Source organism: Panulirus ornatus, chromosome 16 (assembly GCF_036320965.1).
Source record: "Panulirus ornatus isolate Po-2019 chromosome 16, ASM3632096v1, whole genome shotgun sequence".
NCBI lineage: Eukaryota > Metazoa > Arthropoda > Malacostraca > Decapoda > Palinuridae > Panulirus > Panulirus ornatus.
The window spans coordinates 39,987,839-40,005,375 of NC_092239.1; the positions used below are offsets into that span (position 1 = coordinate 39,987,839).

At 40.8% G+C, this 17,537-nt stretch overlaps 1 protein-coding gene across 1 annotated transcript in view; it reads left to right on the forward strand.

Moving 5' to 3' along the window:
* Window positions 1-17,537, forward strand: part of Vps13D (vacuolar protein sorting 13D) — a 772,012-nt gene that overhangs the window by 218,418 nt on the left and 536,057 nt on the right. The window contains exons 23-24 of the mRNA XM_071670877.1: window positions 6,719-6,923; window positions 14,300-14,426. Coding sequence (XP_071526978.1) covers window positions 6,719-6,923; window positions 14,300-14,426 — 332 coding nt within the window. The remainder of the gene's footprint in view (window positions 1-6,718; window positions 6,924-14,299; window positions 14,427-17,537) is intronic.

Here is a 17,537-nt window from a genome sequence, read left to right on the forward strand (position 1 = left end):
ATACACATGTACATATTCATACTTGCTGCCTTCATCCATTCCCATTGCCACCCCACCACACATGAAATAGGATCCCCCCCTCCAGCGAGGTAGCACCAGGAAAAGACAAAAATAGGCCACATTTCTTCGCATTCAGTCTCTATCTGTCATGTGTAATGCACTGAAACCATAGCTCCCTTACCACACCCAGGCCCCAGCGTACCTTTCCATGGTTTACCCCAGACGCTTCACCTGCCCTGATTCAATCCATTGACAGCACATCGACCCTGGTATACCACATCGTTCCAATTCACTCTATTCCTTGCACGCCTTTCACCCTCCAGTATGTTCAGGGTCCGATCATTCAAAATCTTTTTCACTCCATCCTTCCACCCCCAATTTGATCTCCCACTTCTTCTTCCCTCCACTTCTGACACATATATCCTCTTTGTCACTATACATATATCAACATATATATACATACACATACACAGACATGTACATATATACACATATTCATTCTTCCTTGCCTTCATTTATTCCCTGCGCTACCCCGCCCCACAGGGAACAGCATCACTACCCCCTGCTTCAGGAAGGTGGCGCCAGGAAAACAGACAAAACAGGCCACATTCATTCACATTCAGTCTCTAGCTGTCATGTATAATGCACTGAAACCACAGTTCCCTATCCACATCCAAGCCCCACATGGTTTACCCAGATGCTTCACATACCCTGGTTCAGTCTGTTGACAGCACTTAGACCCTGGTATACCATATTGTTCCACTTCACTTTATTCCTTGCATGCCTCTCACCCTCCTGTATATTCAGGCTCTGATTGCTGAAAATCTTTTTCACTCCATCCTTCCACCTCCAATTTGGTCTCCTGCTTCTCCTTGTTCTCTCCTTCTCTGACACATATATCATCTTTGTCAATCTTTCCTCACTCATTCTCTCTATATGTCCAAACCATTTCAGCATACCCTCTTCTGCTCTCTCAACCACATTCTTTTTATTTCCACACATCTCTCTTACCCTTTCATTACTTTTTCGATCAAACCACCATATATAAAAGTACATGTATGTGCACGTCTGTATATATATATATGTATGTTTATATGAGCAGATGGTTCTCTCTTCATCTGTTTCCTGGTGCTACCTGGCTAATGCGGGAAATGGCAATCAAGTATGATAATGATAACCATATTTTTTTAGTAAATATAGGGTGGACTTCTCATATTTCCTAGCTGAACCACCTGTTTCCTGTTTTCTTCATTATTTCATGTTAATGTTAATTGAGGATTTGTTCATGAGTTAAGTGACAATCTAGTGAAAAGGAGTGCTATAAGAATTATATAGAATATCCAGTTTTCCATATCATATACTTATGTTTTGAGGTCCCTGCTGTTCCATCTCTTCCACCCATTTTCTCCTTTATTTTTTATGTCTAAATAACTGTTAATTCATGATTTAGGTAAAAACTTAGTAAGGAGACATATGCAAAAGAAATATTTATAAGTTGACATCAGCTTTTAGCAAATGTTCTTTTGCTCTAAGTTGATGTTGCATCCAATATGACTGAATGGTCAGGCTTTGATTTATTGGAATGTACATGATCAATATACTGTAGATAGTGACCAAAAAGTCAGTATGGCATATTCCTCAACTGTAACCCTTCCACAAAAATTTCTGATTTAGGTAAATACCTGCTGTATGAGTTGACCCCCAGGCACTAAACAGGGAATCACTGAAGCATGATGGATCATTTGGTGTTTAGATATGCTGCCAATGAGAATACAGAGCTTATGCCACTAATTCAACTATTATTTGTTTTATTCTGTTTATTTTACTTTGTCGCTACCTCCTGCATTAGCGAGGTAGCGCAAGGAAACAGACGAAAGAATGGCCCAACCCACCCACATACACATGTATATACATACACGTCCTTACATGCAAATATACATACCTATACATCTCAACATATACATATGTATACACACACAGACATATACATATATACACAAGTACATAATTCATACTGTCTGCCTTTATTCATTCCCATTGCCACCCTGTCTCACATGAAATAACAATCCCCTCCCCCAGTATGTGCACGAGGTAGTGCTAGGAAAAGACGACAAAGGCCACATTCATTCACACTCAGTCTCTAGCTGTCATGTATAATGCACCGAAACCACAGCTCCCTTTCCACATCTAGGCCCCACAAAACTTTCCATGGTTCACCCCAGACACTTCACACACCCTGGTTCAATCCATTGACAGCACATTGACCCCGGTATACCACATCGTTCCAATTCACTCTATTCCTTGCCCTGCCTTTCACCCTCCTGCATGTTCAGGCCCCTATCTCTCAAAATCATTTTCACTTCATCTTTCCACCTCCAATTAGGTTTCCCACTTTTCATTGTTCCTTTCACCTCTGACACATATATCCTCTTGGTCAATCTTTCCTCACTCATTCTCTTCATGTGACCAAACCATTTCAAAACACCCTCTTCTGCTCTCTCAACCACACTCTTTTTATTACCACACATGTCTATTACCCTATTATTACTTACTTGATCAAACCACCTCACACCACATGTTGTCCTCAGACATCTCATTTCCAGCACATCCACCCTCCTCTGCACAACTCTATATATAGCCCATGCCTTGCAACCATATAACATTTTTGAAACCACTATTCCTTCAAACATACCCATTTTTGCTTTCCGAGATAATGTTCTCGACTTCCACACATTCTTCAACGCTCCCAGAACTTTCGCCCCCTCTTTCACCTTATGACTCACTTCCGCTTCCATGGTTCCATCCGCTGCCAAATTCACTCCCAGATATCTAAAACACTTTACTTCCTCCAGTTTTTCTCCATTCAAACTTACCTCCCAGTTGATCGTCCCTCAACCCTACTGTACCTAATAACCTTGCTCTTATTCACATTTACTCTCAGCTTTCTTCTCTCACACACTTTAGCAAACTCAGTCATCAGCTTCTGCAGTTTCTCACCAGAATCAGCCACCAGCGCTGTATCATCAGCGAACAACAACTGACTCACTTCCCAAGCTCTCTTATCCACAACATACTGCATACTTCCGCTCTTTCCAAAACTCTTGCATTCACCTCCCTAACAACTCCATCCATAAACAAATTAAACAACCATGGAGACATCACACTTCCCTGTTGCAAACCAACATTCACTGAGAACCAATCACTTTCCTCTCTTCCTACACGTACACATGCCTTACATCCTTGATAAAAACTTTTCACTGCTTCTAACAACTTGCCTCCCATGCCACATATTCTTAATACCTTCCACAGAGTATCTCTATGAACTCTATCATATGCCTTCTCTGGATCCATAAATGCTACATACAAATCCATTTGCTTTTCTAAGTATTTCTCATATACATTCTTCAAAGCAAACACCTGATCCACACATCCTCTACTACTTCTGAAACTACACTGCTCTTCCCCAATCTGGTGCTCTGTACTTGCCTTCACCCTCTCAATCAATACCCTCCCATATAATTTCCCAGGAATACTCAACAAACTTATACCTCTGTAATTTGAGCATTCACTTTTATCCCCTTTGCCTTTGTACAATGGCACTATGCAAGCATTCCGCTAATCCTCAGGTGCCTCACCATGAGTCATACATACATTAAATATCCTTACCAACCAGTCAACAATACAGTCACCCCCTTTTTTGATAAATTCCACTGCAACACCATCCAAATCCGCTTTCTTGCTGGCTTTCATCTTCCGCAAAGCTTTTACTACCTCTTCTCTCTTTACCAAATCATTCTCCCCAACCCTCTCACTTTGCACACCATCTCAACCAAAACACCCTATATCTGCCACTCTATCATCAAACACATTCAACAAACCTTCAAAATACTCACTCCATCTCCTTCTCACATCACCACTACTTGTTATCACCTCCCCATTTGCCCCCTTCACTGAAGTTCCCATTTGTTCCCATGTCTTATGCCTTCTATTTACCTCCTTCCAAAACATCATTTTATTTTCCCTAAAATTTAATGATGCTCTCTCACCCCAACTCTCAATTGCCCTCTTTTTCACCTCTTGCACCTTTCTCTTGACTTCCTGCCTCTTTCTTTTATACATCTCCCAGTTGTTTGCATTATTTCCCTGCAAAAATCGTCCAAATGCCTCTCTCTTTTTCACTAATAATCTTACTTCTTCATCCCACCACTCACTACCCTTTCTAACTTGCCCACCTCTCATGCTTCTCATACCACAAGCATCTTTTGTGCAAGCCATCACTGCTTCCCTAAATACATCCCATTTCTCCCCCACTCCCCTTACGTCCTTTGTTCTCTCCTTTTTCCATTCTGTACTCAGTCTCTCCTGGTACTTCCTCACACAAGTCTCCTTCCCAAGCTCACTTACTCTCACCACTGTCTTCACCCCAACATTCTCTCTTCTTTTCTGAAAACCTCTACAAATCTTCACCTTCGTCTCCACAAGATAATGATCAAACATCCCTCCAGTTGCACCTCTCAGCACATTAACATCCAAAAGTCTCTCTTTCGCGTGCCTATCAATTGACACATAATCCAGTAACGCTCTTTGGCCATCTCTCCTACTTATATACGTATACTTATGTATATCTCTTTTTAAACCAAGTATTCCCAATCACCAGTCCTTTTTCAGCACATAAATCTACAAGCTCTTCACCATTTCCATTTACAACACTGAACACCCCATGTACACCAATTATTCCCTCAACTGCCACATTACTCACCCTTGCATTCAAATCACCCATCACTATAACCCAGTCTTGTGCATCAAAGCTACTAACACACTCACTCAGCTGCTCCCTAAACACTTGCCTCTCATGATCTTTCTTCTCACGCCCAGGTGCATATGCACCAATAATCACCCATCTCTCTCCATCCACTTTCTGTTTGACCCATATTAATCTAGAGTTTACTTTCTTACACTCCATCACATACTCCCACCACTCCTGTTTCAGGAGTAGTTGTACTCCTTCCCTTGCTCTTGTCCTCTCACTAACCCCTGACTTTACTCCCAAGACATTCCCAAACCACTCTTCTCCTTTATCCTTGAGCTTCGTTTCACTCAGAGCCAAAACATCCAGGTTCCTTTCCTCAAACATAATACCTATCTCTCCTTTTTTCTCATCTTTGTTACATCCACACTCATTTAGACACCCCAATCTGAGCCTTCGAGGAGGATGAGCACTCCATGTGTGACTCCTTCTGTTTCCCCTTTTAGAAAGTTAAAATACAAGGAGGGGAGGGTTTCCAGCCCCCCGCTCCTGTCCCCTTTAGTCGCCTTCTACGACACGTGAGGAATGCATGGGAAGTATTCTTTCTCCCCTATCCCCAGGGATATTATTTGTAATAATATCCAGCATATATTGAGAAAGGTAAATGTATTATTCTCGTAACAAATACTAGAAATTGTAACTATAATGAAACTGTATTTGTAAGTTTTAGAAATTTGAGTTACATCCCAGTAACAATTGATTCGAACCAAGGGTTAAAGTTTGATGAAGGTGGTGCAACCATTTTATATGTGTCTTATAAGTTGATCCATAGTTTTGCAAACAAAAGAATTAGCTTCAAAAGTAGATATATGCCACATTTTATGGTAATGGAAAGTGTTAAGTGCAACCAGAACAGCCCCTTCATCTGCTTCACTCTGCTGCTTCTCCCTCCACCTCAGCCCACGTTTACTGCATGTTGCTCATTGGTATATTTTTTGTACATTTTTGACTCATGTTTGGGGATTGCAATCATAAATTATGATGAAAATGTATCTGATGAGTATACTCGTTGCAGTACAAAGCACAATTGAATTGTGTTTAAAGCATGATTCATAGTAGTTCACATGTTGTCTGATTCGAAATTGTTTGCAATATTATGACTTATATGGCTTAGAAATGGAACATCATGACTTGGAGTGAGTCTCAGTTCCTTTCTTGATGAGGACAAAGCAGATCACTGTCAAATGGGGTAACTGTATGTGGGACCTTCCTGTATTTATTTCATTTGCTGAAATTTTTCCGTTCCTTTGTGATTTGATTTGTCTGAAAATGTCAGAAATGAAGAGAAACAGTGTTTTTTCAGTATTTTTAGATTCTAGTAGAGGACACATGCCTTTAATTTGGTTTGTATGTTGTGATCTGCTTTATACTATTAGTTACAGTATAGTATGTATGTTTGTTTGCAAGATTGTTTTCTTGTCTTTTGGACTGATATTTCCCATAATTTTCCTTTATTTTTTTGATATCCTTTTGGGTATGCATGTTTTGTTGTCATTTTGTTTGATGGCTTTCTTAAACCAAACGAGTAATTGTATGTATTTATTTGTATTATCCAACTTATAGTGCTGTCAGTTGTTACTTTGATATCTGGAATATAACACCTGATCAGTTTGGCAACCCAATAGTCTTTTGCTGAGATTGCTAGAAACATGATTGTGTTTGTATTAATTTCCCTGAAGTAATTGTTTGATACTCTGTCCATTATCAGTTTTCATTCATACTTGCAGTTAATTTAGTTGTTGAGCTCATCATGTATGTTGATAGAGAGTATGCTGCCAAACACTGTTTGCATGTAGTCTCTTCCTTGAATTCTTTTTCACAAAGATGAAATGTTGTCTTTATCATTGTATTGTAAATGCTTTAGGGATACCATTTACAATTTGACTCTGGAATGTTTTTCAATTACCACAGTCCACTGTCATCAACTGTAATGTGTGCTGAGGAGTTATACAGCTGTAGGGATCATGGTCGACCTATATTACATAGCACTACCATAGAGCTGCGAATAAGACACGAGCGGGCAGCTTTTCTTCTAGCAGACCATGAATCTGGTCTCTGCTTCTCCAATGACATCTTTGTAGATCTTCACCCTGCTGCATCTCGTGACTCTATACAGGTAATTACTTAAGCTTTTAGCTAGTAATGGTTACATGCATTGCATTACTAGGCAAAATCAGTGCTCTGAAAGAAGTTGGAATTACTTTTCTGATGTGAGTTCTTCTTAAAGCTGAAAATAGGCTGACAATAAAAGTATGTAAGGGTGTTCATGCTTGTTTAGTTTTAAGTCATATAGAAAGATTGGTTGTTAGAAGCAGTGAAAAGTTTTTATCGAGGATGTAAGGCATGTGTACGTGTAGGAAGAGAGGAAAGTGATTGGTTCTCAGTGAATGTAGGTTTGCGGCAGGGGTGTGTGATGTCTCCATGGTTGTTTAATTTGTTTATGGATGGGGTTGTTAGGGAGGTGAATGCAAGAGTTCTGGAAAGAGGGGCAAGTATGAAGTCTGTTGTGGATGAGAGAGCTTGGGAAGTGAGTCAGTTGTTGTTCGCTGATGATACAGCGCTGGTGGCTGATTCATGTAAGAAACTGCAGAAGCTGGTGACTGAGTTTGGTAAAGTGTGTGAAAGAAGAAAGTTAAGAGTAAATGTGAATAAGAGCAAGGTTATTAGGTACAGTAGGGTTGAGGGTCAAGTCAATTGGGAGGTAAGTTTGAATGGAGAAAAACTGGAGGAAGTAAAGTGTTTTAGTTATCTGGGAGTGGATCTGGCAGAGGATGGAACCATGGAAGCGGAAGTGAATCATTGGGTGGGGGAGGGGGCGAAAATCCTGGGAGCCTTGAAGAATGTGTGGAAGTCGAGAACATTATCTCGGAAAGCAAAAATGGGTATGTTTGAAGGAATAGTGTTTCCAACAATGTTGTATGGTTGCGAGACGTGGGCCATGGATAGAGTTGTGCGCAGGAGGATGGATGTGCTGGAAATCAGATGTTTGAGGACAATGTGTGGTGTGAGGTGGTTTGATCGAGTAAGTAATGTAAGGGTAAGAGAGATGTCTGGAAATAAAAAGAGCGTGGTTGAGAGAGCAGAAGAGGGTGTTTTGAAATGGTTTGGGCACATGGAGAGAATGAGTGAGGAAAGATTGACCAAGAGGATATATGTGTCGGAGATGGAGGGAACGAGGAGAAGTGGGAGACCAAATTGGAGGTGGAAAGATGGAGTGAAAAAGATTTCGTGTGATCGGGGCCTGAACATGCAGGAGGGTGAAAGGAGGGCAAGGAATAGAGTGAATTGGATCGATGTGGTATACCAGGGTTGATGTGCTGTCAATGGATTGAATCAGGGCATGTGTAGCATCTGGGGTAAACCATGGAAAGTTGTGTGGGGCCTGGATGTGGAAAGGGAGCTGTGGTTTCGGACATTATTGCATGACAGCTAGAGACTGAGTGTGAACGAATGGGGCCTTTGTTGTCTTTTCCTAGTGCTACCTCGCACACATGAGGGGCGAGGGGGATGGTATTCCATGTGTGGCAAGGTGGCGATGGGAATGAATAGGGGCAGACAGTGTGAATTGTGTGCATGGGTATATATGTATGTGTCTGTGTGTGTATATATATATGTGTACATTGAGATGTATAGGTATGTATATTTGTGTGTGTGGACATGTATGTATATACACTGTGTATGGAGGTGGGTGGAGCCATTTCTTTCGTCTGTTTCCTTGCGCTACGTCACAAAAGCGGGAGACAGCGACAAAGCAAAATAAATAAATAAATGAATAGAAAGATAGGTAGTATGTTTGTGGAAAGGAACCTGGATGTTTTGCCTCTGAGTGAAATGAAGCTCAAGGGTAAATTGGAGTGGTTTGGGAATGTCTTGGGAGTAAAGTCAGGGGTTAGTAGGAGGACAAGAGCAAGGGAAGGAGTAGCACTACTCCTGAAACCGGAGTGGTAGGAGTATGTAATAGAGTGTAAGAAAGTAAACTCTAGATTGATATGGGTAAAACTGAAAGTTGATGGAGAGAGATGGGTGATTATTGGTGCATATGCACCTGGGCATGAGAAGAAAGATCATTAGAGGCAAGTGTGTAGGGAGCAGCTGAGTGAGTGTGTTAGTAGTTTTGATGCACGAGACCGGGTTATAGTGATGGGCGATTTGAATGCAAAGATGAGTAATGTGGCAGTTGAGGGAATAATTTGTGTACATGGGGTGTTCAATGTTGTAAATGGAAATGGTGAAGAGCTTGTAGATTTATGTGCTGAAAAAGGACTGGTAATTGGGAATACCTGGTTTAAAAAGAGGAATGTACATAAGTATACGTATGTAAGTAGGAGAGATGGCCAGAGAGCATTATTGGATTACGTGTTAATTGATAGGCATGCGAAAGAGAGACTTTTGGATGTTAATGTGCTGAGAGGTGCAAGTGGAGGGATGTCTGATCATTATCTTGTGGAGGCGAAAGTGAAGATTTGTAGAGGTTTTCAGAAAAGAATAGAGAATGTTGGGGTGAAGAGAGTGGTGAGAGTAAGTGAGCTTGGGAAGGAGACTTGTGTGAGGAAGTACCAGGAGGGACTGAGTACAGAATAGAAAAAGGTGAGAACAAAGGACGTAAAGGGAGTGGGGGAGGATTGGGATGTATTTAGGAAAGCAGTGATGCTTTGTGCAAAAGATGCTTGTGGCATGAGAAGCATGGGAGGTGGGCAGATTAGAAAGGGCAGTGAGTGGTGGGATGAAGAAGTAAGATTATTAGTGAAAGAGAAGAGAGAGGCATTTGGACAATTTTTGCAGGGAAATAATGCAAGTGACTGGGAGATGTATAAAAGAAAGAGGCAGGAGGTCAAGAGAAAGGTGCAAGAGGTGAAAAAGAGGGCAAATGAGAGTTGGGGTGAGAGAGTATCATTGAATTTTAGGGAGAATAAAAAGATGTTTTGGAAGGAGGTAAATATAGTGCGTAAGGCAAGGGAACAAATGGGAACTTCAGTGAAGGGGGCTAATGGGGAGGTGATAACAAGTAATGGTGTTGTGAGAAGGAGATGGAGTGAGTATTTTGAAGGTTTGTTGAATGTGTTTGATGATAGCAGATATAGGGTGTTTTGGTCGAGGTGGTGTGCAAAGTGAGAGGGTTAGGGAGAATGATTTGGTAAACAGAGAAGAGGTAGTAAAAGCTTTGCGGAAGATGAAAGCCGGCAAGGCAGCGGGTTTGGATGGTATTGCAGTGGAATTTATTAAAAAAGGGGGTGACTGTATTGTTGACTGGTTGGTAAGGTTATTTAATGTATGTATGACTCATGGTGAGGTGCCTGAGGATTGGAGGAATGCTTGCATAGTGCCATTGTACAAAAGCAAAGGGGATAAAAGTGAGTGCTCAAATTAGAGAGGTATAAGTTTGTTGAGTATTCCTGGTAAATTATATGGGAGGGTATTGATTGAGAGGGTGAAGGCATGTACAGAGCATCAGATTGGGGAAGAGCAGTGTGGTTTCAGAAGTGGTAGAGGATGTGTGGATCAGGTGTTTGCTTTGAAGAATGTATGTGAGAAATGCTTAGAAAATGAAATGGATTTGTATGTAGCATTTATGGATCTGAAGCAGGCATATGATAGGGTTGATAGAGATGCTCTGTGGAAGGTGTTAAGAATATATGGTGTGGGAGGCAAGTTGTTAGAAGCAGTGAAAAGTTTTTATCGAGGATGTAAGGCATGTGTACGTGAAGGAAGAGCGGAAAACGATTGGTTCTTAGTTAGTGTAGGTTTGCGGCAGGGGTGTGTGATGTCTCCATGGTTGTTTAATTTGTTTATGGATGGGGTTGTTAGGGAGGTGAATGCAAGAGTTTTGCAGTCTGTTGTGGATAAGAGAGCTTGGGAAGTGAGTCAGTTGTTGTTTGCTGATGATACAGCGCTGGTGGCTGATTTGTGTGAGAAACTGCAGAAGCTGGTGACGGAGTTTGGTAAAGTGTGTGGAAGAAGATAGCTGAGAGTAAATGTGAATAAGAGCAAGGTTATTAGGTACAGTAGGGTTGAGGGACAAGTCAATTAGGATGTAGGTTTGAATAGAGAAAAACTGGAGGAAGTGAAGTGTTTTAGATATCTGGGAGTGGATTTGGCAGTGGATGGAACCATGGAAGCGGAAGTGAATCATAGGGTGGGGGAGGGGGCGAAAGTTCTTGGAGCGTTGAAGAATGTGTGGAAGTCGAGAACATTATCTGAGAAAGCAAAAATGGCTATGTTTGAAGGAATAGTGTTTCCAACAATGTTATATGGTTGCGAGGCATGGGTTATAGATAGAGTTGTGCGGAGGAGGGTGGATGTACTGGAAATGAGATGTTTGAGGACAATATGTGGTGTGAGGTGGTTTGATCAAGTAAGTAATAATAGGGTAAGAGAGATGTGTGGTAATAAAAAGAGTGTGGTTGAGAGAGCAGAAGAGGGTGTTTTGAAATGGTTTGGTTACATGGAGAGAATGAGTGAGGAAAGATTGACCAAGAGGATATATGTGTCAGAGGTGGAGGGAACGAGGAGAAGTGGGAGACCAAATTGGAGGTGGGAAGATGGAGTGAAAAAGATTTTGAGTGATCCTGGTCTGAACATGCAGGAGGGTGAAGGGTGTGCAAGGAATAGAGTGAATTGGAACAATGTGGTATACCGGGTCAATGTGCTGTCAGTGGATTGAACCAGGGTGTGTGAAGCATTTGGGGTAAACCATGGGAAGTTCTGTGGGGCCTGGATGTGTAAAGGGAGCTATGGTCTCAGTGCATTATACATGACAGCTAGAGACTAAGTGTGAACAAATGTAGCCTTTGTTGTCTTTTCCTAGCACTACCTTGCACACATGAGGGGGGAGGGGGTTGTTATTTCATATATGGCAAGGTGGCAATGGGAATGAATAAAGGCAGGTAGTATGAATTATGTACATGTGTATATATGTATATGTCTGTGTGTGTATATATATGTCTATGTTGAGATGTATAGGTATGTATATTTGCTTGTGTGGATGTGTATGTATATACATGTGTATGTAGGTGAGCTGGGCCATTCTTTCGTCTGTTTCCTTGCGCTACCTCGCTAACGCGGGAGACAGAGACGAAGCAAAACAAATAAATAATAAATAATATACTTTCTTTCTTTTAAACTATTCGCCATTTCCCGCGTTAGCGAGGTAGCGTTAAGAACAGAGGACTGGGCCTTTTTTGGAATATCCTCACCTGGCCCCCTCTGTTCCTTCTTTTGGAAAATGAAAAAAAAAAAAAAAAAAACGAGAGGGGAGGATTTCCAGCCCCCCGCTCCCTCCCCTATTAGTCGCCTTCTACGACACGCAGGGAATACGTGGGAAGTATTCTTAATCCCCTATCCCCTATCCCCAGGATATATTATGAAATAATATACAAATTTATTTATTATTTCATTGTATTTAATCGGCATATCCCGCATTAGCAAGGTAGTGTAAGGAAACAGATGAAAGAATAGCCCAACCCACCCACATACACATGTATATACATAAATGCCCATACATGCACATATACATACCTATAGATTTCAGTGTATACATACATATACATACACAGACATATACATATATACACATGAACATATTCATACTTGCTGCCTTCATTCATTCCTGTCACTACCCCACCACACATGAAATAGGATCCCACCCCATCCAGCAAGGTAGCCTTAGGAAAAGTCAACAAAGGCCACATTTGTTCAAACTAAGTCTCTAGCTGTCATGTATAATGCACCGAAAGCACAGCTCCCTTTCCACATCCAGGCACCACAAGACTTTCAATGGTTTACCCCAGATGCTTCACATGCCCTGGTTCAATCCATTGACAGCACATCAACCCCAGTATACCACATCATTCCAATTCACTCTATTCCTTGCACGACTTTCATTCTCCTTTATGTTCAAGTCCCGATTGCTCAAAATCTTTTTCACTTCATCCTTATACCTCCAGTTTGGTCTCCCGCTTCTCCCTCTTCCCTCTACCTCTGACACATATATCCTCTTTGTCAATCTTTCCTTACTCATTCTCTCCATTTGTCCTAACCTTTTCAACACACCCTCTTCTGCTCTCTCAACCACACTCTTTTTATTACCACACATCTCTCTCATCCTTTCATTACTTACTTGATCAAACCACCTAACACCACATATTGTTTTTAAACATTTCATTTCCAGCACATCCACCTTCCTCTGGACAACCCTATCTATAGCTCATGCCTCGTAGCCATATAACATTGTTGGAACCACTATTCCTTCAATGATACCCATTTTTGCTCCGAGATAACGATCTTGCCTTCTACACATTCTTCAACGCTCCCAGAAGCTTTGCTCCATCCCCCACCCTGTGACTCACTTCCACTTCCATGGTTCCATCCACTGCTAAGTCCACTCCCTGATATCTAAAACACTTCACTTCCTCCAGTTTTTCTCCATTCAAACTTACCTCCCAATTTACTTGTTTCGCAACCCTTCGGAACCTAGTAACCTTGCTCTTATTCACATTCACTCTCAACTTTCTTTTTTCACACACTTTCCCAAACTCAGTCACCAACTTCTGCAGTCTCTCACCCGCATCAGCCACCAGTGCTGTACCATCAGCAAACAACAACTGACTCACTTCCCAAGCCCTCTCATCCACAACAGACTGCATATTTGCCCTTCTCTCCAAAACTCTTGCATTCACCTCCCTAACCACCCCATCCATAAACAAATTAAGCAACCATCAAGACATCATGCACCCCTGCTGCAAACTGACATTCACTGGGAACCAATCACTTTCCCCTCTTCCTACTCATACACATTTCTTACATCCTTGGTAAAAACTTTTCACTGCTTCTAGCAACTTACCTCCCACACCATATACTCTTAAAACCTTTGACAAAGTATCTCTATCCACCCAATCATATGCCTTCTGCAGATCCATAAATGCTACCTACAAATCCATATGTTTTTCTAAGTATTTCTCACATACATTATATTGAAAGATAAAGAGGTTTACTGAGGGGGAAAAGACGAGATAAGAAAGAAAATTTGAGAATTTTTGGGGAAGTGAAAAACTTGTCGTTTAAAAAGTGCCAGGTCATAGTTATTGGGAAAGACATGAGTGGACAGAGAATTCGAGATCATCAAGATGTAGGAAAGAAACAGTTGTCAAAGTGGTTTACCATTGGGTTGCTAAGGGCCACACAGCAATTAGGTGATGCATTAGCATGCTGAGTTTTACATGGTATAGCAAATGGTAAGGGCACACGTGTATCCAGCATGTACTAATGAGTAAGCAAGCCCCATGCTATTAGCAAATGATGGGAGCATACAAGCAGCCAGCGTGAGTACTAATGAGGAATCAACTCGCATGCTGTTGGGGGGTTCAGAGAACTAGTTATCTTACTGAAATTGGGAATAACATTTAATGATGAAAGAAGTAACATTTTCATTGGTTACTTCCTGTGGTGATTTAAGCAAAGATAATTGCTGAATGATATTTTATATCTTCTTCACAGGTTGATGGTGGTATTGTAACTCCATTGAAAATTAGTGTTTCTCGTCAACAGTACAGACAGGTTGTAAAGACTTTATCCAACTTGTCCTTAGATGATGCTGAACAGACAGTAGACCAACAAAATCTAAGTGAGTTGGGTATTCTTATATTATTGTACTGATATTTGAATTTTATTTGGTGCTGATATTTTATGGGAAGAATTAAACATTAAGATGCATCATACTAAAGAAATATTATAGAGAATAGATATTCATTGTTTTTCTCTCATGCCTCTTTTTGTTTTCTTTTGTTACCTAGTTGTTGAACATGGTGGCTACTAACTTTTCCTTATGTTACTTATGGGGTTGATTATTAGTATGATTTCATTCATGCAAAAGTGACTGTGCCTTAAATACTGTCCTCCCAAAGTAACCTTAAGTCAAGAGAATTTGTCCAGAGTATTGTCCTTCCATATTGGTCCCAAGGTAACCTTGAATCCAGAGATGTTTCCAGCTTATTGTCCTTCTATAATGTTCCCAAGGTAACCCTGAGTTCAGAGAGTGTCCAGCTTATTGTCCTGCTGTCAGTATACCTAAAATCACAAAGCAAGAGTTTGTATGCCAAATAACAGTACTGCACCTAATTCAGAATGAAATGAACTGTTATAAGTATTAGGGAATGAGATGAGTGCTCAAACTATGACAAAATATATGAAATGAATGATGTATATGAAAATCAAAAATTATATGATGGTGCTGTGAACGTTATTTGTGTCAGACGACATGATATCATGAAACAAAATGAGCAAAATGGAGTATATCAGATACATGACAATTCCTTCTTGCATATGTCAAAAGAATTGTAGTGATGCATGACACAGCAGTGGGAGCTGAGAGGAACATCCAGAGTATTAACGTATATGAAGTTAATTTGGGAACTTGGGGATGAACAGTAATACAAAAGTACCTCCAAATACTAATATTTAATTATTTCATTTATCATTACCCCAGGATCAGTTTCTATTAAGAAGTCCTGCTGTTATCTTACAGCCCAAGATTGTGGTACTTCCATTAGCATGGAAATGTAGATTCCTTCGGAGTGAGAATTTCTTTGATGAGATTGCACTTTCCATGATACATTGATATATCCTTACGTTTCATTCTGGTATAACTTTGAATAGCTGAGCTTTGGTAGTATAAGCCAGTATAAGTAGAAGTCATTGGCAACAAGATGAATGATTGATAAACTCAACACAATGCTACGAGCAAGAAAATGAAACTGTAGAGCACATTACTTAACAATGATAGGGCAAATAGGTAATTAAGGTATGGTGTTTATTTAGATTTCTTGTGGTCCTCATGCAGCCATGACTCTCTCACTTCGCATACCACCCCATCCAAAATACCCTACATCTTTCACTCTTATCATCAAACATTCAACAATCCTTCAAAATACTCACACAATCTCCTCTTCACTCCATCACTACCTTTTATCAATTCCCCTTTTGCCCCATTCAACAATGTTCCCATTTGTTCTCTTATTTTTTGCACATTACTTTCCTACTTCCAAAACATCTTTTTATTCTTCTTAAAGTTTAATGATATTATCCCACCCCAACTCTCATTTTTCATTTTTTTAACACCCTGCACCTTCCTCTTGACTTCCTGCTGCATTCTCTTATATCTCCCAGTCATTTGCACTCCTTCCTTGTAAGTACTGCCCAAATGACTCTTTTCTTTCTCTAGCAACTTTACTACTTTCTCCCACCACTCTACCCTTTCTAATCTGCCCACTTCCCACCTTTCACATGCCACATGCATTTCATGCACAAGCCATCACTGCTTCCCTAAATGCATCCCATTCCTCACCCACTCCACTCACTTCATTTGCTTTCACCTTTTGCCATTCTACATTCAATCTCTGTTGGTGTTTCTTCACAAGTCTCCTTTCCAAGCTCATTTACTCTCACCACTCTCTTCTCCCTGATATTGTCTCCTCTTTTTGAAAACCTCTACAAATCTTTACCTCCTCCTCCACAGGACAGTGATCAGACATCCCACTCGCTGCCCCTCTCAGCACATTTACATCCAAAAGTCTCACTTTTACATGCCTATCAATCAGTACTTAATCTAATAATGCCCAATGACCACCTCTCCTATTCACATATGTATAATTGTGTTTATCTCTCTTTTTAAACAGGTTTTCCTAATAACCAGTCTTTTTCAGTACAGAACTCCGCAAGCTCCTCACAATTTCCATTCATGACACTGAATACCCTATGTACACCAGTTATATCCTCAACTGCCACATTATTTACCTTTGCATTTAAATCATCTGTCACTAATACCTGGTCTCATGCATCAAAACTACTGATACACTCACTCAGTTGCTCCCAAAACACTTATCTCTCATGACCAAGTGCATAAGCACCAGTAATCACCCATCTCATGCCATCCACTTTCAGTTTTACCTACATCAATCTAGAATTTCCTCCCTTACTCTCTTATCACATGCTCCCACAACTTCTGTTTCAGGAGTAGTGCTACTCCTTCCTTTGCTCATGTCCTCTCACCAACCCCAGACTTTACTCCCAAGATGTTTCCAAATCATTTTTCCCCTTTATCCTTGAGCTTGTTTCACTCAGAGCCATAACATCCATGTTTCTTTCCTCAAACTTACCACCTATATCTCCTTTCTTCTCATCTTTTTTACATCCACACACATTCAGACACCTCAGTCTGAGCCTTCAAGGAGGATGAGGACTCCCAGCTTGACTTCTGTTTCCTCTTCCCCATGTGCTCCAATTATATCCTCAACTGCCACATTACTTTGCATTGAAATCATCTATCACGAACACCTGGTCTCATGCACCAAAACTACTGACACACTCTGTCAGTTGCTCTCAAAACACTTGCCTCTCGTGACCAGGTGCATAAGCACCAATAATCACCCACCTCACGCTATCCACTTTCAGTTTTACCTACATCTTTCTAGAATTTACTACCTTACACTCTATCACACGCTCCCAGAACTTCTGTGTCAGGAGTAGTGCTACTCCTTCCATAGCTTGTATCCTCTCACCAACCCCAGACTTCACTCCCAACATGTTCCCAAACCATTCTTCCCCTTTAGCCTTGACCTTGTTTCACTCAGAGCTAGAACATCCAAGTTTCTTTCCTCAGACATACTACCTATATCTCCTTTCCTCTCATTTTGTTTACATCCACACACATTCAGACACCACAGTCTGAGCCTGCTTT